The 26006-nt window shown below is 40.7% G+C and overlaps 1 protein-coding gene across 1 annotated transcript in view; it reads left to right on the top strand.

Annotated features, from left to right (window-relative positions):
• Positions 1 to 26006, top strand: part of DNAH3 (dynein axonemal heavy chain 3) — a 226805-nt gene that overhangs the window by 42414 nt on the left and 158385 nt on the right. The window contains exons 11-15 of the mRNA XM_075528109.1: positions 2860 to 3039; positions 13376 to 13512; positions 17696 to 17801; positions 17977 to 18155; positions 23535 to 23719. Of these exons, the coding sequence (XP_075384224.1) occupies positions 2860 to 3039; positions 13376 to 13512; positions 17696 to 17801; positions 17977 to 18155; positions 23535 to 23719 (787 nt within the window). The remainder of the gene's footprint in view (positions 1 to 2859; positions 3040 to 13375; positions 13513 to 17695; positions 17802 to 17976; positions 18156 to 23534; positions 23720 to 26006) is intronic.

The raw sequence follows: 26006 nt of genomic DNA, 5'->3' as shown, positions 1-26006 counted from the left end.
CAGTTAAGTGCTCAACTGTTAGCTAAAAGATCAGTGATTTGAGCCCACCAGCCCCCTCTACTTCTGTCAAGATTGACAGCCTTGGAAGCCCTGAGGGACAGATCTACTCTGTCCCGTAGAGTCACTATGACTCAGAATCTACTGGCAGTGGGTTCTGAGTTAAACAGTAGACCCTCAAGAAGTGTTTGTCAATCATCCTTGTTGTTTTTAGGTGCCACAGAGTCTGTTCCGACTCAGGGATGCAATAGAACAGAATACTGTCTAGTCCTGCATCATCCTTACCATCCTTGCTATGCTTGAGTCCGTTGTAGCCACTGTGTCGGTCCATCTTGTTAAAAGTCTTCCCTTTTCACCTATGTCCTTCTTTAGGGAGTGGTCCCTCCTGTTTAAAGTAGATGAGACCAAGTCGCCATCCTTCCTTCTGACGAGCATTCTGATTATACATTTCCAAAGACAGATCTGTTTGTACTTCTGGCAAGCTATGCATATTGTTTGCATATTCTTTGCCAATGCCATGATTCAAATGCACCGATTCTTCTTTGGTCTTCCTTACTGATTGGCCAGGTTTTGCATGCCTGTGAAGTGATTGGGTCAGGAGCACCTGAGACCTCAAAGTGACACGTTAAAGCTCGTTTGCAGCAGATTTGCTTAAGACAGCACATCACTGTGTTTCTTGACTGGTGATTTCATTGGTGCTCTTCTTGGATCCAGGCACAATGAGGTCCTTGACAGCTTCAATATGTTTCCTACTTTTCACTAGCCTTGAATAAAATCGTTTTAGTGGCACATACTTCACATATCATACAATTTGTTTGATCATATTAAGAAGATTTGGACAATGACCACCACAGTAAATCCCCGAGCATTTGCTCTTGTACTAGTTGTTAGTTCCTCGTCCCTCATTTTCCCCTGCCACTCCCCTAGGCAGTTATCACTAGTTCAAAGAGCTACATGAATTCCATATCCAGATAATCATACGAAATACAAGCAGGATGCAAACAAACCAACAACAATGATTAGACAAAGCATAGAAAACCCTCAATCAAAAAAGAACCAGAAAATATTAAAAAATGAAATAACTTTAAGATGGGCCAAAAAAGGAGAACAATGATAAGATATAGCGTTCTACTCGAAGTGCATCTGCCGTAGTCAGCTTTATGATGCTCTCTGTCTGAGAGCCAGTCTCTCCACATCCCTGGGCTATGTTCAGAGGGAGTTCACTGGAAGCTTCATCCATGTGGGGACCGTGCAAATGGATTTTGGCCTTCCATGGTCATCTGTAGCCTTCTAAAAAGTGGGTGCGATACCATTTCTTCCTTTGGATTTGGATTTTACTATTTATATTTATTATTTATAATCCTTTATTCTAATCTTTGGATCACACAGGCTACGATGCTTCTTCCATGTGGATATAGTTGATGCCTCAACTATATACTTTCTTTGAAATATAGAAGTCTGCCAGTCATGTGCCAGGTGGCTGCCTTCCAATTTTTTTTGCACAAATGAGTCGATGCTTACTGCGTTGTATCCATTTATTGAAGTATCTCTGGCGTTAATCTGTCTATTCATGGAGGTTTTGGGTTTTTTATATGCCTTCAGTGCAGTTTAGACATATCTTCAGAGTATTGTTTATTGATTACATGCTACCTCCTGAAATGATTGAATATCCTTGGTCTTATTAAATTCAATCATGCCATTTCCAGTATTGCTTGTGTTACCATGTCCATATTTTTCCAACTACCTTTCCATCTTCATTGTTTCTAACCTTAACATTCCAGTCATCAGTAATTATCAATGTATCTTGATTGCATGTTTGATAAATATCACACTGCGCAGGTTGATAAAAACCTTAATGTGTAAATTTGAATTGTATTACCCAGTATCATCCAATCACTGACACTGTTGTACTTCAGAATAAATCTTGAGATGTTTTTATTGATGATGAATGCAATTTCATCATCAGTTTGTCATTTCTGGCTTAGTAGATTATATTATTATCTGATTTAAAATGGTTAGTACCAGGTCATTTGTGCTCTCTATTGCATAGGATACTGATTTTTATGCATTCAATTTAATTTTTTATAACTTCCAATTTTCTATGTTCATGCTTTATAAATTTCATATTCTGTTTTTGGATAGATGTTTATAGTTGTTCTTCTCATATTGAATTTTGCCACACCATTAAATAAAAATCCCCCAAAGCTTTCCACCATCTTTGTCATTATGGTTGATTCTACTTTGAAGAGGCAGCGCTTTCCCAGCTATATTTTTGTGTTCCTTCCAACTCGGAGGACTATATTAGAGAGTGTTCCACTGCTAGTCACAAAGTTTTCACTTGGTAACTTTTTTATAGAGGCTGGTTGCCAGGCCCTTCTTCCTAGTCTGCGTATGTAAACTCCCTTGAAGCCTGTCCACCATGGGTGTTATGAATGTTTCAAAGAGGAGAGATGAATAAGAAACAGATCTAGGCCTCAAGTTTAGCATAAATACAATGTGCATATAAATCCATACAACACAGAAAGAAATAAAAACACACCAGGAAACAAAAGTACAGAAGTTCAGGAGTAAAGATTAAACTGGAGAACATGGAGAATGCCCAGAGAGACAGATTTTGAAGAATGGGAAAGATTTAGAGGTCAGGAAGCAGTGATTTCCAAACAACAAAGCAACACTGGTGAGGAGGAACGGGGAACTAGAAAGGGCTAGGTTACACACAGTCTCTATTTTGAATATGAACAGTAATAGTTGCCTTCATTTCCTTTTCTGGTATGTGTGTACTCTATTACGTAGTTACATTCCCTTCCTCAATGTTGAAATCCTGCATTGTGCGATGATTGTTGTACCATCTGTCTCCTAAAGGACGGAAATGATTTCAAGGAGCCCTATAAAGAGATGGACTTCTTCATGCCTCAACTAATCATGATCAAACTTGAAGTCCACGACCCCATTATTGTCTTTAATCCATCTTTTGATGAATGCTGGAATTTAATACGTGACTCTTTCTTGGAAATCATTCGTAACTCTGAGAACATCCCCAAGGTACAGTATTCCCTTATCTATTCAGTTGTATTTTTGTTCACTTATGAAATGAAATATATTGGAAGTTGCTATTTTGTCCAAGGCAGTTGAATGTGATATTCAGGTAGGAAAATTTCATTCTTGGATTGTATATCCTGAATATAACCATAACCCATGGCCTCAGAAAAAGAATCTGAATTGTAAAGAAATGTCCAGGCAGCCCAGACTTGTCTTTCTAAAGAGAGCATTACAGTAACTTGGTGACACAACCCAAAACTTGAACTATGGAGGAATGGATAAACAGTCCCTTGTACATTCATACAGGGGATATTATGCATCAATAAAAAACAGTGATAATTTTATTAACCACTTGAAAGACCTGGATAAAACTAGAGAACCTTATGCTTAGTGGATTCAGTCAATCTTACTAAGATAAATATTTATTATCACTATTGGTATAAGGAAAAAACCAAAGAGGAAATGTGGCTGTTACACCAATAGGTAAGACTTTGATGACAATGAGGAGGTCAGGGATGAGGGTGGGATCAGGGAGAGAGGAGAAATGGGGGACTAAAAATGGAGTGCTAATGGGGTGGGGAGAATAAATAAATTAAGAATTGCTCCATGAAAAATCAAAACCAAAAACCCTCCAGATTTCTCACCCCTCAAATTTAAATATTGGTCTGTGTGGCTAAAGAAAGGAGGAAAAGTAAAACTGAAGTAGAGTTTGAAAAAACAAAAAAGTGAATTTTGAGTCTTTAGTGATATTCATTTCCAACATATGGGGTTGGGTGGGGGGGGATAAAATTTAGTGAAACAGAAATGATTTCCCTGAAATAACCTTTAAATTTTAAACCAAAAACTATCTTGTGAAGTATTCTTACAACCAAGCAAAAGTTTAACCTTAAGACATATTCTAGTCTGAGGGGCTGGCCCCAATCCCAACTACGTGGACAGCTGCCCCCCCTCCCTCCAGAAGAATTTACTTCAGAGGACAGCACTGAAGCTGCAGCTCAGGGAGAGGGACTTGTCTGATCAGAGCACAGGGGAGCAAATGAAGGAGGAGGGGGAGAGAGTGGAGCACATCCTGGCCCACCAAGCCTTGAGGATGATATCCCTGCTCAGAGCAGCCAATGCAAAGAAAGGACCATATGGACAGCCCCACTATGAGACAGGATATCCCTCACTGACCCATAGCCTTATGGGGGAAAACACTGGAGATACAGTGCGGGAATTGTGCCCGGTCTGACCCCACCAAACCGAGGCAGAACACCAAGGACATGCAACAACAGCAAGGAGAGCAGAGCAAAGAAGTTCCCAGGGAATACCAAAAATAGATTTGGGGGCCAGGGCATGGCATCCATCAGACTCTACTGGAAAACACTCCTAAAGGTCAACAAATAGACCTTGAACTATTTAAAGGCTTTTCTTTTTTGTTTTCTTGTCATTTTTTGTTGTTTTGTTTTTCTTTTATTGATTTGTTTTGCTCTGCTTTATTTTTTTCCATATTATTATCTCTGCAGGTCTATCTAGATAAGATAGGCAGGATAAACAATCTGGAGGAGAAAACAATGGGACTGAAGGTTCCTGGGGGGACATGGGAGAGGGGGAGGCGGGGGAAAGAAAGTGGGTGTTAACAAACCCAAGGACAAGGGAACAAGTGATCCAAAATCAGTTGTGAGAAGTGTGTAGGAGGCCTGGTAGGGCTTAATCAAGGGTGATGTAACCAAGAAGAATTACTGAAACCCAAATGAAGGTTGAGCATGATAGTGGGACAAGGTTAAAGTAAAGGAAATAGAGGAAAGAACTAGGAGGCAAAGGGCATTTATAGAGCTCTAAATATAGGCATGTGTATATGTAAATATATTTATATATGATGATGGGGAAATAGATCTATGTGCATATATTTATAGGTTTTGTATGAAGGTAGCATATAGACATTGGGCCTCTACTCAAGTACTCCCTCAGTGCAAGAACACTTTGTTCTATTAAACTGGTATTCCATGGTGCTCACCTTCCCAACACGATCACTGAAGACAAGACACGATCGCTGAAGACAAAGTGGGTGCATAAGCAAATGTGAAGGAAGCTGATAGTGCCCAGATATCAAAAGATATAGTGTTTGGGGTCTTCAAGGCTTGAAGGTAAACATGCGCTCATCTAGTTGCGAAGCAACATAGCCCACATGGAAGAAACACCAGCCTGTGTGATCATGAGGTGTTGATGGGATCAGGTATCAGGCATCAAAGAACAAAAGCTCATATCATTGTGAATGAGGGGGAGTGTGGACTGGGGATCCAAAGCCCATCGGTAGGCAACTGGACATCCCCTTATAGAAGGGTGATGGGGAGGATACAAGCCAGTCAGGGTACAGTGTAGCAATGATGAACATACAAATTTCCTCTAGTTCTTTAAAGCTTCCTCTTCCCCAACTATCATGATCCCAATTCTACCATACAAGTCCAACTAGACCAGAGATGTACACTGGTACAGATAGGAACTGGAAACACAGGGAATCCAGGACAGATGAAACCCTCAGGACCAGTGGTGATAGTGGCAATACCGGGGGATGGACAGCAGAAAAGTGGGTGAAAGGAGACATCGGATAGTATAAGACATGACAAAATAATAATAATTTATGATTTATCAAGGGTTCGTGAGAGTAAGGCAAGGGTGGAAAGGGAGGGAAAAATGAGCTAATACCTAGGGCTTAAGTAGAAAGCAAATGTTTTGAGAATGGTGATGGCAACAAATGCACAAATGTGTTGACACAATGGATGGATGGATGGATTGTGATGAGTTGTATGATTGCCCAATAAAACGATTTAAAAATTTTTAAAGAACTATTCTCTAGCACAGGGGATCAAAATGACAAAAGCAACTTGAAAGTTTATTTATTTATCTTTGATATGAATATTCTCATCAACAACCAAATAAAAAGAATGAGCAGCCAAAAGGCGTTACCTTGTGAGAGTGTACAGTTGCCTCCATATGCCAATCTCAGTAAGGCGAACGTGTCTCGAGTCGTATTCAAATTAGATAATTCATTTGTTCTTATAGTTCCAGATGTTTTGTTTTATTTTTAAACCACTATAGGGCAGCTTTCCTTCCTGTCCCAAGTCCTTTCCTGTTCCTTTTGAGGGTGGAGTTAATAAGCAGATTCTAGACACTGATTAGCAGAATTTTACTACAGGCAAGCCTGCTCCCATGGTGTGACTCCTTTGAGATCTGTCTTCTATTTTCCTGTGTGTGATTAGGGTGCCAAGAGGGCCAGGATCCAGTCCCACAGAAGGGAGGGGTCTATAGTCATGCCTGCATGCTCTCTCCCTCTGTTGCTCGCATTCTCTCTCACTTTCACACAGCATATAAAGTCAGAGGTTGCAGTCGAGTTTACTAGAGGACTGACATTTAAGTTTTTGAACCCACTCAAGCCTGTTAACAAGAAAACTGGTGTGTAAAAGGAAGAAAAGCAGCAGGCAGCTGTCCTAAAACCAATATCCCTGTAAAAGAAATGAGAGAGAAGACCCTGTAATTTAGAGGATAAGTGTGGGGCTTGGAGACAGATAAAGTACATACCATTTGAGTTCTTCTTTGCTGTTCTGTAGTAGCGTTTCAAAGCAGCTGGGCTAGGAGTGTCCAGGGTTCATGTGGATTGTAATGTTGTACATGCAGTTGCTTCCTGTGCACGGAAAACTGGACAAGAGTAAGGAAGACCTAAGAAGAATTGACGTGTTTGAATTACGCTGTTAGTGAGGAATATAGAATGCACCCTAAATGGCAAAAAGCACAAGCAAATCTTTTTTGGCAGAAGTACAGCTGAATTGCTCTTTTGAAGAAGATGATGAGATTTTGTCTCACGTATTTTGGACATGTTATAGGAAGAGCCAGTTCCTGAAGAATGTCTTAAGCTGTATTCTCTAGAGAAGCAAAGCAAGTGTAAGGCCTGAAGGCCTCTCTTAACTCATATAGCTTCAGGGTCTTATGAACCCAGGATTGGCAGGTCAAATGGCAAGCTTCTGACTACAGAGAGGCAAATGAATCCAAGGTCAGCAGGTCAGAGGGCAGGCCTGTGATGACTCCCAGGATCAGCAGGCAATATGACAGGCTGCTGACTCAAGTTAAAAAACAACAAAGAGCAAGTAAGCCTTTCCAAAGCATCTATGCATTGTGGAACCAGCTTCCACTGTCAAGAGAATCTTCTTTCAGTTGATTGACTCATCATAGCAAATCTCATCCTAGAGACAATTATATTATTAGATCTTGTCGTGAGGGATTACTACATTTTAGTTGTCAAATCACTCGTAATCCTGGCTCAGCTAAATTGACACAAATCTTAACTCTCTCAGACATCATGCTTAGTAAAGCATAGGTGCAGTGAAAAAAGAGGGAGAGCATCAAGAACACTTGTTGACACAGTGGCTGCACAATGGGTCCATTATAACAGTTGTGAGCACAATGCAGGACCACACAGTGTGCTTCAGCTGTTGTATACTGTGAGTCAGAATGAATTGACCGCAACTAGGAATATTGTAGGGAGAATCACTCTGAGTCCAAACTGACTTGACGGCACCAAACAACAATGCTAACAAAACCTAGTCACAGGCCATGGTTTAGACCAGGTTTGATAACTGAACCAAAATGAATGCCAATGAATTTACAGACAACACAGGATCAGAGTTCTGCATCTAGTCATTTTCTTTTTCTTAAGTGGATTTTTAAAAATTATTGTGATTAGAAAAGGCTCAGAGAGCCGATCAGTTTTCCATTCAACAATGCATATACATTTTGTTTCAAATCATCAATTGTAATCCTTACAGTGGAACATCACTTATCCCACTTGCAACCTGTCTTTTCTGTTTCCATTCCTCCTTTTTTCTTAATTTTTCTGAACATTGTACTTTGGTAAATACTGCCATTTTGATATCTCAAATGGTTGATTATTCAAAGATGTGTGTACCTCTTTCGTGTTATTGTTCCCTTTACGGACCTGTTATGTAGCTGAAAATTGAGCCATGGGAGTCAGGTCATTTTTAGACCTAACATATAACTTAAAAGCCATTAGTCTTGAGTGTTCTACCAGTCTCTATCTGACTAGTAAGCTTGGTCTTTATATTATTTTGAGTTCTACATTTTTGCCCTACTCTATCCAAGATCACCTAATGTAAACCTTTCTGTGTAGTTGATAGTGGTACCAGGTACCACCTAGTTCTTCTGGTCTTAGTAGAAGAGACTGATATATATGTGGTCCATTGGACTAATTGTTTCCTCGTTTCTTCAATTTTTTCAATTTCCTTTCCTATGGACAGGAAAAGACCAATATTCATACTTGACGTGTATACTGAAGATTTTTTTAAGACCCCACTGGCTACTTACCAAAGTGGAATGGAAAATATTTTCTTTGTGAATTATGCTATGCCAGTTGACCTTAGTACCCCCAAAACTATGGACCTGAGTTCCCAGTCCCAGTGACTTATCCCTCAAAGCGGTTACTATGTCTGAGAAGTTTTTATAATTTTCCCCCTATACACTGCACCTCATTCATGAATAAATTTGCAGCAAAGATAAATACACATGTACAAATATTCTCTATCAAATATACACACACATATAAATACGAGTAGATATACTCCGACACCTGTTCAGCCTGCATGTCTATCCAAGCATCTCGTCATAGATCACCACTATTACAGATTGTGTATGTAATATTTTGGCCCCTGTTACCTTTAAGCATTGCAAATCTCCCGGTGTCGTCCTCTGCCTCCATATTTTTTCACAAGCCTCCTCCGTATTGTGTATTGTTAGGCGCTACACACAGGTGAACAGATGTCTACCCTCTGTTGTTGTTAGGTTCTGCCGAGTCAGATTGACTCATAGCAACCCATGTACAACCCCACGAACACCTCCCTAGTCTGCAACAGCTTCACAATTGTTGTTAGATTTGAGTGCATTGTGGCAGCCACCAAAGCTCTTCCTCTTTTTGTTGACCCTCTACAAAGCATGACATTCTTTTCTAGGAACTAGTCTCTGTGTCTTAAGTATGTGAGATAAAGGCTCACTATTCCCACTTCTAAGGACCATTCTGGATGACGTCCTCCAAAATAAATTTGTTTTTCTGGCAGTACAAGTACGTTCAATGTCCTTCACCACCACCATGGTTCAAAGGCATTGATTCCTCTGTGGTCTTCCTTATTAATTGTCCGGCTTCTCCAGGCATATGAGGCAGTTGAAAGCACCATGGCTTGGGTCAGGCCCACATTAGTCTATTGAGTAAATGTCTTGCTCTTTAACCCCTTAAAGAGATCTTGTGTAACCTATTTGTCCGGTGTAATACAACTGTTACTTCCAGGAGCATTGATTGTGGATCTAAGGAAAATGAAATCCTTGAGAACTTCAAACTTTTCTTCATTTATTATAATGTTATCTAATGGTTGAGTTGTGAGGATTTAAAAAAATCATTTTATTGGGGGCTCTTATATCTCTTATCACAATCCATCCATCCATCCATTGTGTCAAGCATATTTGTACATATGTTGTCATCATTTTCAAAACATTTGCTTTCTACTTGAGCCCTTAGTATCAGCTCATTTTTACCCCTTCCCCACCCTCCCTTTTTGAACCCTTGATAATTTATAAACTATTTTTTTTCATGTCTAACACCGACGACTGTCTCCTTTCACCCACTTTTCAGTTGTTCTTCCTTGAGGTCTATGTTGATCATTGTGATCGGTTCCCTGTTTATCTCCACCTCCCCAACCTTTCCCTACCCTTCTGGTATCACTACTCTCACTATTGTTCCTGAGGGGTTTATCTGTCCTGAATTCACTGTGTCGAGAGCTCTTGTCTGTAGCAGTGTACATGCTCTGGTCTAGCCGGATTTGTAAGGTAGAACTGGGGTCATGATAGTAGGAGGGAGGAACCATTAAAGAAGTAGAGGATAGTTGTATGTTTCATTGGTAGATTGTGAGGATTTTTGTTTCTTTACATTAATAGTTATCCATACTGAAGGCTGCCGTTTTTGAGCTTTATCACCAAGTATTTCACTTCTTTTGGTTTTCAGTTGTGTGGGCAGCTCTGGTTTTTAATGTGCCTCCCCCAGTCCTGATGCAGCATTCCTCTTCAGTGCACCCAGCTTCTCTGCTTGCTTGCTCAGCATACTGATAAAGTAAGTGTAGTGAAAGGTACAACCTTGACTCAGACCTTGCCTTATTTTAAACTATGCAAGGTCCTCTTGTTCTCTTGGAGCTATTGTCCTTGATCTGTGTATCCAGGAATTTCCATTGCTTATAATGTAATCCATAGTTCCCTCTTATCCTTACAGTTGAATAGTCAATAAACCACAAGTAAACCTCTTTTTGGTATTCTCTGCTTTCAGTCAGGATCCATCTGACATCAGCAATGATATTCCTCTTCTGAATCCAGCTTGAATTTCTGGCAGCTCCTTGTTAATGCACTGCTGCAACTGTTTTTGAATTATCTACAGTAAAATTTTACTTGCATGTGATATTAAAGATATTGTTTGACATGCCATAGTATTTGGGATCACCTTTCTTTGAAACAAGTACAAATATTTATCTCGTCTAGTCGTTTGGTCAGGCACCTGGCTTCCAAATTTGTTAGCATAGACTGGTGCTAATTCTTCATCAGCTGTTGAAGTATTTCAGTTGGTGTTTTGTCAATTCCTGAAGCCTTGTTTTTCACTAATGCCTTCAGGGTACCTTGGAATTCTGCCTTCAATATCACCAGTTCTTAATCCAATGTCACCTTTTGCAATAGTTGAATAATTCTTTTTGGTAGGTAATTCTGCATTTTCCTCATCTTCTTCTTTTAAAAAATATCATTTTGTTTGGACTCATACAACTCTTATCACAATCCATACATACATCAATTGTATAAAGCACCCTTATACATTCTTTGCCCTCATCATTCTCAAAATTCGCCTTCCGCTTGGGTTCCTGGAATCAGCTCATTTTTCCTTTTTCCCTCCCCCTCCCTTCCCACTCCCCCCTCCCTCATGAACCCTTAATGATTTATAAATTATTATTTTATCTTATCTTACATCCCAGCTTCTTCTGATGCTTCCCAGATCATTCAATTTTTTCCCAAAAATGTTTTCAATATTGAAACTTGAGACACTTTCCCCCCAAGTTCTTTTAGCTTGAAAAATACTGTGTGTTCTCCCCTTTGGGTTTCCTAACTCCAGATCCTTACACGCGTCATTATAATTCTTTACCTTGCCTTCTAGAGCTGCCTTTTGAAATTGCACCTTCATCTCTTTGACATCATTTCTCCCGTTTACTTTAGCTACTCTGCAATTAAGAGCAACTTTTCGTCTCTTCTGACATCCACTTTGATCTTCTCTGCCCTTCCTGCCTCTTTAATATCCTTTTGCTTTCTTTGTGAGTGGTGTCTTTGATGTCTTCCCACAGCTAGTCAGATCTCCTGTCCTACGTGTCAATGAAGCAAATCTGTTCTTGAGCTGTTCTCAGAACCCAGGTGAGATAGACTCAAGGTTGCATTTTGACTCCCGTGGGCTTGTTTTCATTTTCTTGAGCTTCAACCTGAATTTACATGTTAGCAGTTGATGGTCTGTTCCACAGTCAAAGTCTGGTCTGGTTTTAACTACTGATACTGAGCTTCTTCATCATCTCTTCCCATAGATGAAGTCAATTTGCACTGAGTAAATCTATTGCCCAGGCTATCTCTAACGTGTTCAAAAGCAAGGACTAAGGTGTACCTGACAGCATCCTTCATATTTCAGTCACTTTAGAGGCATGTGAAAGTTGCACATTGAATAAGTAATACTGAGAAGAATGGATGCATTTGCATTGTGGTGCTGGTGAAGAACAAAGTATCACGGACTGACACAGAGCAAACATTTGTCTCCAAAGGAGTACAGCCAGAATGCTCCTTAGAATCAAGATGGTGAGACTTTGTCTCCATACTTTGGAGATATTGTCAGAAGAGACCAGGCTCTGGAGAAGGACACCGTGCTTGTTAAAATAGAGGGGCAGCACAAGAGACGAGACCCTCCTCCGCAAGAGCGTTGCCATAGTGGCTGCAACAAGGGGCTCAGATGCAGCAATCGTTGTTGAGGATGACGCAGGGTGGGCCGTGGTTCTTTTGTATCCCGGGTAGCGATGACTTTATGGCACTGAGTAGTAACAACAGTGAGGTGTTTTTGTGTGATTTCTAACTTTTCCCTTTACTATTTTCAGTTAGTTCTTGTCAGATTTTCCTGAATTCTTGGAAGTTTTTGCCTAAACTAACTAAAATGTTCATAGTAGAGAGACCATGGAAGGGAGCGGATTCCCAGCTGGGACTTGGCTGTAGCGTGCGTGTGTGGTGTCAATGAGAACACAGGTGCCCAAAAGAGATTGGAGTATTTCATCCATATGGGAATGAATTGGCCACAGCAACTGAAAAGCTTGGATAGAAAGTTGGGGGTGAGGGAATGAGTATCAGTTAATGAGGCAGGAATAATACTTGAAAGGGAAGATGAGAATAATTTCATAACTTCAAGAATATAGTCAAGGTCACTGAATTATACATGTAGAAGTTACTGAGTTTGTATATATTTTCAGCAAAAGCATAAAATTAATTAATACAAAAATAATGGTTGGGGAGAGTTCCGGTGTTCAGAAGACACCCAACGTGCATCAGAATCATAAAGTCAGGACTCACCCCCCCTACCCCCAACCCCCTACCCCCTGCCCCCTGCCCTGCACTAATAGGAGAACCTAGTACATCTCTTCCTTTTACAGAAAACTGAGATCAGAGCAGAAATCATTTGCCAAGGTCACTTAGTCTGTTAGTGGCCAAGTTGGATTTAGAACTTGTGTTTCTAGTAGGACTTCATTACAGAAGGAAAGTGATAATGGGGAGGAGGGGGCACTACTACAATCATGTTAGTTCATGTTTATTGAGCACCAGAGCCAAGATTTTGTCAGGCTCCAGGGACTCAATAATGAAGGTGTCAAATGCAACACAGGCCCTAGTGGGATTTTCTTCTAGCTCAGAAGGCAAGCCAAGAACATCTCATTACACAAGCATTTAATTGTAAATGGTGATAAGTGCCAAGCTTTAACAGGGAAACCTACCCAATACTGGGACCTCAGGGAGATTCCCTATGGAAGAGAGACTTGAGAGGAGCATTGATTGGAAGGAAAATTAATTCAGGCAAGGAAAGAGGAGGGAACAGAGAGATAATGTGACCATAATTGTGATTCCATTACTATCCAAGTGAAAACAGCCTAAACATGTAGCAGTTGCCTCTGGAAGCAAGTCCATTACAGGAGACGGTGAGTTTTATGCTGTCTCCTTCCTGCTGTGACATCCAAACACCGCTTCTACTCTGCAGGTGGAATCTCTCCTGTTCCCTGAACTGAAAGGCTATAACCTGATTCTTGGGACCATAAGACCTGAAGAAAACTTGGTCTCTGATTTTGTGAATCAAACTTTTGAAGTATTTCTGAAAAATCAAGTTGGTCCTCACAAGTAAGTTGGTTCCATTATATCTGTATTAACTATTAGCCATTTGACATTGGTTTAGAATTCTGTTTAATGGGTGCTGGTGAGTCCGTTATGACTGACTCACCATGACCCTCTAGACCAGTGGTTCTCAACCTGTGGCTTGTGACCCCAATGGGGGTCGAACGACCCTTTCACAGGGGCTGCCTGATTCATAACAGAAGCAAAATTAAAGTTAAGTAGTAGCAGTGAAAATCATTTTATGGTTGGGGGTCACCACAACATGAGGAACTGTTTTAAAGGGCCGCGGTATGAGGAAGATTGAGACCCACTACTCTCTACAATGGAATGAAAGAGTACCCAGCCCTGCACCCATCCTTACGATGATTACCTTTGAGTCCATACATGTAGCCGCTATGTCAATCAATCTCTTTCATAATCTCCCTTCCTCTTTTTGGATTCCCCTCCGCTTTACCAAGCTTGCTGCCCTTCTCCAGGGATTTGTCTATGCTGGTAACATGCCTGAAATATATAAGCAAAATCTTGCCATCATCCTTCCAAGGATCACTCTCACTGTACTTCTTCCGAGACAGATCTGTGTGTTCGTCTGAAAGGCAATGCTACTTTTAATATTCTTCACCAACACAAAATTTAGATGTATCGATGTTTTTATCTTATTTGTTGTCCAGCTTTCACATGCACATGAAGCTATTAAAAATACCATGGCATGGGTCCAGCAACCCGAGTTCTCAGAGTGGTATCTTTGCTCCTTAACACTGTAAAGAGGTCTGTGCAGCAGATTTGCCCAATGTAATAAGCAGTTTGATTTTTCTTTTAAGTATTGCAGCTATGATTGTCCACCCCTTGCCTGTCAGTTTGTCATAGTACGGTGTGTTGCTGTGGTGCTGAAAGCTATGTGCCTGGTATCTGAAACACCATCATGGTCACCCAAAGTGAGCAGGTTTCAGGAGAGCTTTCCGATGAAGAACAAACTAGGAAAAAGAAAGAAGTTGACACTTCAGAGGAATTAGCCATGGTGAACTGTACAGCCGTGGAACATTGTCAGAGACTGAAAGCCTCATGACTAGCAGCAGAACATTGTCAGAGAGAGTGCCAGGAGATGAGCCCTTCGAGTCAGGAGACACTCAAAACATGACCGAGAAAAAGGAGCCTTCTCAAAGCAGAGCTGACCCTAAGGATGTGGGCAGAGTAAAGTTGGCAAGACCTTCATTTGCTGCTGGAGCGTGACTCAAAATGAGAAGAGACAGCTGCAAACATCTATTAATAATTGGAACTTGGAATGTGTGAAATGCCTAGGAAAATTATAAGTCATCAAAAATTAAATGGAATAAATAGATAAAGATTGATATTCTGGGTGTTTGGTGAGCTAAAATGGACTGATGATATCAGCTGGATCTTGGCTGAAAGCAGAGAATACCAGAAAATATTTACTTGTATTTCAAGGACTGTGCCAAGGCATTCTTCCGTGTGGATTGTAACAAACTAAGACTAGTCTTGAGAAGAGTGGGAATTTTCATTGTGTATTCCAAAACAATCATCAGAGAAACTGGATTATATGAAGAAGAATATGGCATCAGGACAATAGAAAGGCTTATGAACAACGTGCAAAATACAGATGATACAACTCAGCTCAATGAAAGTGAGGAGGATTGAAGCGCTGGCCTATGAAGGACAGATGGCAGTCTTTCGTACGAATTACAACTTGATGTAACTCACCGCCATCAAGTCTGTTCCCACTCATAGGGACCCTATAGGACAGGATAGAGCTTTCCCTGTGGGTTCCTGAGACTGGAAAGGCTCATATTTCTCCCGCGGAGCAGCTGGTGGTTTCTAACCGATGCCGCAGTTGGAAAACACAGCCCAGCATGTAACCACTACACCACCAGGCTCAACGTAAAGAAAACCATAATCCTCACACCTGGCTCAATAGACAACATCATAATAGATGGAGAAAAGATGGAAGTTGTCAAGGATTTCATCTTGCTTGGATTCACAATCAATGTCCGTGGACAAACGTCAAGAGATCAAAAGAGGCATTGCTTTAGGTGCATCTGCTGCACAAGCCCTCCTTACAATGTTCAAAAAAAGAGGTGTTACTTTGAGAACTTAGGTGTGTCTGACCGAAGCCATTATATTTTAAATTGCCTCAATTGTATGTGAAAGGTGGACACTGAATAAGGAAGATTGGAAGAAGAATCAATGGATTTGAACTACGGTGTTGACAAAGAATATTAAAAGTACCAGGGACTGCCAAAAGCACAAACTGATCTGTCTTAGAAGAAGTACAACCAGAATGCACCTTAGAGGCAAGGATGGCGAGACTACTCACATACGTTGGACATATTATCAGGAGAGACCAACCCTGGAGAAGAATATTATGCCAGGTAAAGTAGACCCCAAACCAAACCAAACCAAACTCACTGCCATTGAGTCGATGCTGACTCTTAGTGGCCCTCTGTGACAGGGTAGAACTGCCCCTGTGCGTGTCCAAGACTGCAACTGTTTACAGGGGTAGAAAGCCTTGTCTTTCTCCCGAGGATGGATGGTGGTTTCGAACTACTGACCTTGCAGATAGCAGCTCAGTGCATAACCACTGTGCCACCAGGACTCCTGTGGTGAAGTAAAAGGGCAGCAAAAAAAAAAAAAAAAAAAGGAAGGTCCTCATCAAGATGGATTGACACCGTGACTGTAACAATAACCATCGTGAAGTTAGCACAGTACCAGGTGGTGTCTCATTCCACAGCGCAGGGGGTCACAGTAAGCTGGAACCAACTTGATGGCACCAAACAACAACAAGAAGAAAGATGTTTTAATTAGCATTTTCCCTAAAAGAATGAAGATACCAATCTTTGAAAAAATGGTTTCTTTAGTCCAAGTTTATGCAACTATGTGACAAAATTGGAATTGGAGTCCAAAGTTCTGAATTCCAAGTTCAGTGCATCTGCTGCATTATATTTCTCATGCATAGTTTTGAGGAGGTTACTTTGTCTTACTTCCAGGGCACCCTTTCTATTTTTATAATGGTTCTATTAAGATAAAATTAATATACCATAAAATCCACCTGTTTAAAGTGTGCAGTTCAATTGTTAGTGTATTTAGAAAGGGCAGTCATCCATACTTGACGGACGTGGTTGAGATATAGGTCCCTCCCACCACCCACTGCCATTGGGTCCATTTTGACTATGAGTGACTGTACAGGACAGAGTAGAACTGCTTCCTAGGGCTTCGGAGAGTGTAGAACTTGACAGGAGCAGGCACTATTCTTGCGCAGGTGAGTTTCAATGGCTAATTTGTAGTGCACTGGCCAATGCTTAACCCACTGCACCACCTGAGTTTCTCACAAGGTCTCTAGCTGGTGCCAAAGAGTTCTGTGACTTAGGACTGAAAGCACCCGCTGCTAGCTTACAACTCTGGAGGTGCGAACCCACTGTAAAGATATACAGCCTCGGAAATCCTCTGAGACATTTGTACTGTTTCATGGAGCCTCTATGAGTTGGAATCCACTTTACAGAGGTGGGGTTTTTCTCAGGGGGTTCAGGCGGTGCAAACAATTTGCACTTGACTTCTTATCCAGAGGCTGATGGTTTGAACCTACCCACCGATACTGCAGAAGACTATTGTTAGCTCCCCCCTCTTTGGTTCTGACATTTGGTGGCCCTGTGTTTGCACAGAAATGTCCCATAGGGTTTTCAAGGCTATGGACTTCCAGAAGCAGATCACCAGCCCTGTTTGTGGAGATGCCTCTAGGTGGGTTCAACTACCAGCCTATTAGCTAATAGACACATGCTTAACTCTTTGAGCCACCCAGGTAGGCTGGAGATAGGCTTCGGTAAAGATCACAGCCAAGCAAAGCATTTGTCCTGTAACGCCCATGTCGCACATGTGTAACACTTTCAGAGTAGGAATCTTTAATGAATGACAATTAACAACAATAGCATGCTTCATATACCATAAAACCAACTATTGTGATGTGCATAATTCAATGACTTTTACAGTATTCACTAGGTTATACCATCATCTAAATTCCAGGATATTTTTATCACCACTATCTTAAAAAAATTCCCATTAGCAGTCTCACCACACCTATTGGGTTAAATTTAAAAGATTTTCTTGTTCCATTTGAATTCTGATTAATCTGATTAGGTGACCTCTCTTGGTGTCTTTTCTCTTATGCTCTTCAATATGAAAGATACTTAAATGTATACAAGAAGTATGATAACCTATTGGATAACATGGCAGAGCAAGACATCACTGCATTCCTGAAAGAAAACCATGAAATTGAGGATTTTGTGAAGGTAGGGGATGCCATTTCAGGTGTTGTGCCCTGGTGACCTGTGTCACAGACCGTCAGTGTAGCCAGTGCTTCTGTGACAACTGGGCTCGATATGAGACTTGGGTTCCTCAGGGGTGAGATTGAGTGGGTAGAGCCACAAAGACAAAGTAAGCAACCGATTATGTTCCTTTCTACAGAGGATCAATGAAATCAAAAAGCTGAGAAATGAAATTGCATCCATGCACATCACCGTGCCTTTGGCCATGTTCTGCCTTGATACCATGGCCCTAAACTATGACCTCTGCGAGCGAGCCCAGAACCTAAAGGACCGACTCATTCAGTACCAAGTGGATGTAAACTGGGACACCAACACCAGGTACTGTCACTGGAGGAACACTGATGCCGTTAGTCCCGCTGAGTCTGGGAATTGTGTTGTTTTTATCTTCAGCCCTATATTGTGCCTTCATTTTCACGTATCTAAAGGTTCGGTTTTGGTGGTAAGTGAGTGATAGAAACACAACTCAGACTGGCTTAAGCAAATAAAGAAAGGAGGGAGGATAGGAGGCACACCTGTGAACCGTTCAATTGTCTTCTTCGACATGTTCGGCTCAGACTCCATGCTGCAACAAGGGTGGAATCTCTCACGCAGATCTCCACCTGTATTGGCTCTGTTTGCTGCCAAACTTCCTTCAGCAACCCAGGTATCCTAGGTGCCTGTGGGTTGGGGGATCGGAGGACTGGAGTTTCGCTTCTTCCAGCAGTCTTACAAAAGCCCTAGCCTGAGGGACATCATCCTGACTTAGGTAAAGCCTCAACCAATTGGCCATGGTTGTCTAGATGATGTTTCTATCCGCAGGGGTAGAGTATAAGCCTTGCTTAAACCACATGAACTGAGACAGGGAAGAGGGTTTGAGTCTCCATGAAAGTGTAGGGTCGTGTTACCCAAAGAGGGAATGGGATCTGAAAGTTAAAAATCACAACTACCCTGTTTCCCTGAAAGCAAGACCCCCCCTAAAATAAGACCTACTTACAATTTTGCCTCTCGCTGAAATATAAGGCATCCCCCCAAAAATAAGACCTCCCCGAAAATCAGGCCCCCCAAAGCTACCATAACTCTGGACTCTGGACCGTAGCAGCGGGCGCCGCCATGCAGCTCACTGTTGGCCGCAGTGCGGCCAGAGCAGACAGGAAGTGCGGTCTCTTTTAATAAAACAATGAACCATAAATGTGTACCATAGTCTTCTTCATGGAAAAATAAGACATCCCCTGAAAATAAGACCTAGCACATCTTTGGGAGCAAAAATTAATATAAGACACTGTCTTATTTTGGGGGAAACAGGGTATCTGCTCTCAGGTCTCCATTTGAATATTACGAAATGGCTAGTCTTATTATCCCGACTCTCTTTTTCACGTTACAGTAGACTATGGTGATTCAATAATAATGATCATTGTTATTGTGTTTGTGTATTACTTGGGAGCCCTGGAGGTACTATGTTTAAGGGCTTGGTTACTAAGTGACCAGTCAGTGGTTCAAACCTGCCAAGCAGGTCCTAGGAGAGTGTAGCCAAGAGAACTCTATTGGGAAGTTCTAATCTAGCACATGAGTTACTAGTGCAAATCAACTTGATGGCACACCACGGCACATATCTTATTGCAACATTTTATGATACTGTAAGGTTTTTAAATTGAGTTATCATTGACATATTACAATCATCTTTGGAATCCCGACCCCCCCCACCTTTTATTACACAGTGATGTTAATTCTCTATTTCTCCCTCCCTTGTATTTCAAATGCACATCAGAAAGTCATCAGTGAATTAATAATACAATAAAAACAGTTACCATTGAGTCCATGTCGAGTCTTGGCTACTCCATATGTGTCAAAGTAGGACTGTAGTCCATAGAATTTTCAATGGTTGATATTTTGGAAGTTGCTTGATCACTAAGCCTTTATTCTGACGTGTCTCTGGGTAGACCTAAACTGCTAACACTTGGGTTAGCGGACAAATGCACTAATGGTCTGTACTTCCCTGGGACGCCGAGATATATTGGCTACCACTTATTCAGCACCTGTCATAGTCAAGGCATAATGTAAACACCGACTATTTCAAATATAATAAATTCCAACAGCTACAAAAAATTGACTTTATTCGCTCCATTGTGTTGATGGAGAATCCAAGGCTCAGAAAGGTTAGCCCGTTGTATATCCAAGGGTTAATATAGCTGATTTTGACTCCAACATCCATGTTCTGAGCCCCCACATTCATTTGTTTCACTGAGTGATGACGTGTTGAGACTCCTGGCTTTGGACCCAGAAGACGTGATTTTGAATCTAAGTCCTTCCATTATTTGGCAGCTGTGTGGATCCGGACAAGTTGCTTCACCTCTCCGATCCTTCAGTTTCTTCACCTATAGAATAGGAATTTAGGACTAGGACAGGAAAAGATTTTCCTTAAAACAGATACAAATCATAATAAATAAAAAACAGACCACTGTCATCAAGTCATTTATGACTCATAGAGACCGTATACAAGGTTTCTGAGATTGTAAATCAGTAAGGAGCAAGCTGCCGCCTCATCTTTCTTTCACCGTTTAGAGCAGCTCGTGGGATTGAATTGATGACCTTGTGGCCCTTAGCTCAAGACCTAGCTTACAGTGCAACCAAGGTGGTTCCTTAATAACCCCCAAATCCTAAATTCACTGCCAACTCATGGTGATCTTATAGGACAAAGTAGAATTTCCCCTGTGGTTTTCTAAGACTATTACTCTTTACACAAGTAGAAAGCCCTGTCTTTCTCCCATGGAACTGCTGGTGGTTTCGAATTGCCGATCTCAGTTAGCAGTCCAATGCGTAACCACTACATCAATCAGGGTTCCTACAGGTTCCTTCGTAATTTTCTTTAAAACAAACAACCAGAAAATGCAATTCTTTGAGTATTTTGCTTTAAAAAATCAGTTTTTATGTCACTCACATTTAGTTTAAAGTATTTTGTTTCAATGTCTGAAAGTGTGTTGTCTGAAATAAGTATCAAACTCTTTTTTAAAATACTTCTGGTATAAAATGAGTAATAAAATTAATTCTACTCTTTAAAAACAAATGAACACAACCTGCTGCCATTCAGTCGAAATCAACCTTGAGTTTCTGAGACTGTCGATGTTTATGGAGCGCACAGCTTCATCGTTCTCCTTCAGGGTAGCTGGTGGATTTGAATTGCTTACCATGTGGTTAGCAGCCCAACCAACACACAGATCCACTATGCCAACAGGGTCCCTTGCTTTAGGCCTTTTTAAATAAGTGAGAATATCTAGAGTGGTGTTCACCCATGGTGTATAACCACCAACATAAAATAATCAATTAAAATAATTTTTATTTAAAAAAATAAAAATAACAAAAAGTTGAAGGCCACTCCATGCTAAGATGTAGATGTGTTGGAGATAATTTGTTGTGAATTATAATTAAAATGGTGAAGATTGTCAGTAATTACCTTTCATGTAAATTAGATTAGATTCAACCTGTCCCCATAATAACATCATTTTCCAAAGACCTGTGAAAGGAAGTAGCTAGACCGAGTAGTCTTAATAATTGAACACACCACCAAGAAGTCCCTGTAGTATGTGAGGAGAAACTGTTCCTGGTGTACTATGAATAGTGGTGATTGCAAATTGACTTACTGCTCTACTTCAATATACTGTGTGAAAGGTATTTGTAATTGTTTGGGCCTAAATGTGAATTGTACCCATGAGTACTGGCTTCAGAGTCAGTTAAAATCCACTCCCTTTGAGGTGATTTTGACTCATAGTGGCCCTATGTAAGGTTTTCAAGGCTATACAATTTTTTAATTAAATTCTTTTATTAGGGGTTCTTACATCTCTTATCACAATGCATACATTAATCCATTGTGTCAAGCACATTTGTACACAAGATGCCATCATCATTTTCAAAGCATTTTCTTTCTACTTGAGCCCTTGATATCAGCTCCTCATTTTCCCCCTCCCCCATGAACTCTTGATAAGTTATAGATTATTATTTTCATATCTTACATCGTTCTCTGTCACCCTTTACCCACTTTTCTGCTATTTTTCCTGCCAGGAGGGGATAATATGTTGATCCTTGTGATCGATTCCCGCCTTTCTCCCCCCACCTTCCCCTTATCCTGGTATCTGTATTCTCATCGTTGGTCCTGAGGGGTTTATCTGTCCTGGATTCCCTGTGTTTCCAGTTCCTATCTGTACCAGTGTATATCCTCTGGTCTAGCCAGATTTGTGAGGCAGAATTGGGATCATGATAGTGGGGCAGGGGGCTTGGGGAGGAAGCATTTAGGAACTAGAGGAAAGTTGTGTTTCGTCGTTGCTACACTGCACCCTGACTGGCTCCTCTTTTCCTCATGCCCCTCTGTAAGGGAAGGCTGTAAATCTTTACTGGACCAGAGAGCCTCATCTTTTTTCCCATAGAGCATGGAGTTTAAACTGCCAACCTTGTGGTTAGCGGTCCAACGTTTAACCTAACAGTGTCACCAAGGCTTCTTATATAGAATTTTTGAAATATTAAATCTTCATGGGATCAGACCGCCTTATCTTTCTACGGTAGAGTGACTGATGGTTTTAAACTGCAGGCAATAAGTTAGCAGCTCGATGCGTTATCCCACATCCTGGTCTGGCACCTACACACCAAGGTGTTTTGGGTGCTTTTTACCATGATCAAACAGAGATGATAATAATATCGACCTTTTAGAATTGTTATGAAGACTAAATGATTTAAAATATTGAGAGGCTAGAATGGAGCTTGGTATTCTAGGCCTTACTACCTGTCAGAGATTTTTACTATTACTACTGTTACTTGTAATGGAGTGCAGTGTGCACAGGAGCCCGGATGGCACACTGGTTAAGCACTATGCTCATTCAACGGTGGTAGTTCGAGCCCACCAGATGTTCTGCTGGAGAAAGTTGTGCTTCTGTAAAGATTTCAGTGGAAATCCTACGAGGCAGTTCTTCAAGGAGACACACACACACACACACATAGACACACACACACAAAGAGAGAGAGAACATTTCAAAGCTATGCATTTAAATTTTTTTATAAAACAACCTTATCACCTTCAAGTACTTTCCATTAACTTAATACATTTGTCAAATCTGCTATTCCATTCTTGGAAACATTTTTTCAAACTTATCTGACAACATCTACCTCATTTTTTTTCACCTTCTCTATGTTATCAAATCGCTATCCTTTCATGTCCGTCTTCATTTGCAGAAACACAAAAAGTTGCACAGAGCAAGGTCAGTTGAGTCAGGTGCATGGGGCAAGAGAGGTATGTTTTTTTTTTTTCCCAAACTGGCACACTGAGATAGTTGCGTGAGCAGGTGGATTGTCATAGTGGCAAAACAAATGAGACCTTTTTATGTTGCACACTGTTATTGCTATCTTTTTAGAACCTCTAAAACCTCTGACCCGGTGGAATGAACTCAAAATTCACTAACCCTCTCACATCAAAAAAGCAAATGAGCATCGTTTTTTGGGGAAGGTACCCCCTCATATTCTGTCCTATAGGGTCACTTTGAGTAGGAATGATGCCACCAGGCTTGATTTGGGTAATGTAAAGATTATCCATTAAGAGTTTACACATGAAGAAAAATTGGGAGCTATTGTTCTGGGCCCCACACAGGAGTCCTGTCTGTTCAGCATGCTGAATTCTTATGAGAAAATTACTTGAGATGATGATGCTAGTGATGGCGATTCTTGTTTCTTTCTCTGTAGCATTTGTAATCAGTACAGCCACATCGCGGACAAAGTCAGTGAGATTCCTGCCAATACTGAGGAGCTGGTCTCACTCCTTGAATTCTTAAAGAAATCCAGTGACATCACTGTGTTCAAACTTAGAAGACAACTTAGAGATGCAATTGAGCGACTAGAGTTTTTGCTGGACTATGCAGACTTGCCCCGTAAGTCCAATGCTATAAATGCATATGCAAATGAAAATATGTTTATCTTTTTATGGACAGGAATGAAGGGGGATTGCAGTTGTTTTTAAGTGGGCCTATGTGTCAATGTGGCATACTGTGGTGACTGGCATGTTGCTGTGATGGCCATCAGTGTTTCAGATACCAGCAGTCTCTCGTGGTGACAGGGTTCAGTGAAGCTTACAGGCTAAAATCATGCTAGGAAGGAATAGGCTAGCCACTTCTAATGGATTATCTGCTGAAAATATTAAGAATAGCAGTGGAACATTGTCTAATATAGAACTGGAAGAAAGTCCCACAAGTTTAGCAGATTCAAAATATAACCCCCGCAAAGTAGAGTTGACCTTAATGATGCAATGAAGCAAAGCTTTGGGGCCTTCATTTGTTGATGGAGTGGGATTTAGATGAAACAATAACAAACATCCATTAAAGATCAGAGTGGAATGTATTAATTATGAATCTAAGAAAATCATAAGTTGTCAACGATAAAATGGAATACATAAGATCAATATCATAGGCATTAGTGAGCTAAAATGGACTAATGTCCATTTGAATCAGATGGGCATATGGTTTATTATGCTGGGAAGAAAATTCAAGAGGAATTGAATCATGAACATTCCTGGAGGTATCTAGAGAAGTATTATAATGAAATATGCAAAGACCTAGAGTTAGAAAGCCAAAAAGGAAGAACACACTCAGCATATCTCAAGCTGAAAGAAGTGAAGAGACAATTTAAGTCTTGAGTTGAAATATTGAAGGATTCCATGGGTAAATTATTTAATGATGCAGGAAATATCCAAATAAGATGGAAGGCGTAAAATTTTCTTTCAAAAGGATGGAAAGCACACCGAGTCATGGTGCAAAGTGAATTGGTTGACTTTCATCCATTTCAAGAGGAAGCATATGGCCAAGAATCAATGGTTTGCAAGGAAGAAGTTCAAGCTACACTGAAGGCATTAGCTAAAAATAAGGCTCTAGGAATTGATGAAATACCAATTGAAATATTTCAACAAGTTGATGAATCACTAGAAGCACTTACTTATCTATGCCAAGAAATTTGGAAGACAGCTACTCGGCCAACTGACTGGAAGAGATCTCTATTGGAACCCATTCCAAAGAAAGGTGAGCCAACAGAATGCACAAAGTATAGAACAATATCACTAGTATCACATGTAAGTAAACTTTTGTGAAGATAATTTGACAAGGGATGTAGCAGTACGTCAGTAAGGAACTGCTAGAAATTCAAGCCAGATTCAAAAGAAGATGTAGCATAAAGAATATCATTTCTGATTGTAGATGGATCTTGGCTCAAAGAGAACCCCAGAAAGATGTTTACTTGTATTTTAGTGACTATGCCAAGGCATTCGACTACGTGGATTATAACAAACTACGAATAGCATTGAGAAAAATAGGAATTCCAGAACACTTCATTGTGTTCATGTGGCACCTGTACACGAATCAGAACATGGTTATTTGAACTAAACAAGGGAATGCAATGTGGGTTAAAATTCAGAAAAGTATGTGTCATGAATGTATCTTTTCACTATATTCAGCAATCTATATGTTGAGCCAATAATCCAAGAAACTGGATCAATGAAGAAGAATGCAGTATCAGGCTTGGAGGAAGGCTTATTAACAACCTTCCATATACAGGTGACGCAACCTTGTTTGATGAAATAAAGGAAGACTTAACCCACTTGCAGCTCAATGTGAAGAAAACCAAAATCATCACAATTTGACCAATAGACATCATGACAAACAGAAAAGATTGACGTCAAGGATTTCATTTTACTTGGATCCACAACCAACCCTCATTGAAGCAGCAGTCAAGAAATCCATTGATAACCTGCTCTGGGAAGATCCAACTCATAAAATCCTATACAACAGAGTAGAACTGCCCTTGTGAGTTTTTTGAGGCTATAAATCTTTATGAGAGTGGAAAGCCTCATCTTTCTCCCATGGAGCAGCCGATGTGCTCAAACTGCTGACCTGGGAGTTGGTAGCATAAGGTACAATCCACTCTGCCACCAGAGTTCCTTAGATGTTATCATCATCCATGTTTTATAATGGAGGAAATTAAGGCTAAATAGCTTTTACCCAAAGCAATACTATCTGAGAAGCCCTGGTGGAATTATCAGGTAAGCATTGGGCTGCTAAGGCTTGAGGGGCAAGGATGTCCCTTTGAGGAGTAAGATGAACCTGACCCCAGCCATGGTGTTTTCAGTTGCCTCATATGCAAGTGAAAGCTGGACAGTGAAGAAGGAAGACA

Source organism: Tenrec ecaudatus, chromosome 12 (assembly GCF_050624435.1).
Source record: "Tenrec ecaudatus isolate mTenEca1 chromosome 12, mTenEca1.hap1, whole genome shotgun sequence".
NCBI classification, from domain to species: Eukaryota; Metazoa; Chordata; class Mammalia; order Afrosoricida; family Tenrecidae; genus Tenrec; species Tenrec ecaudatus.
The sequence above is the reverse complement of the archived record's forward strand: the minus strand, read 5'-3'. Positions and strand labels throughout refer to the sequence as shown.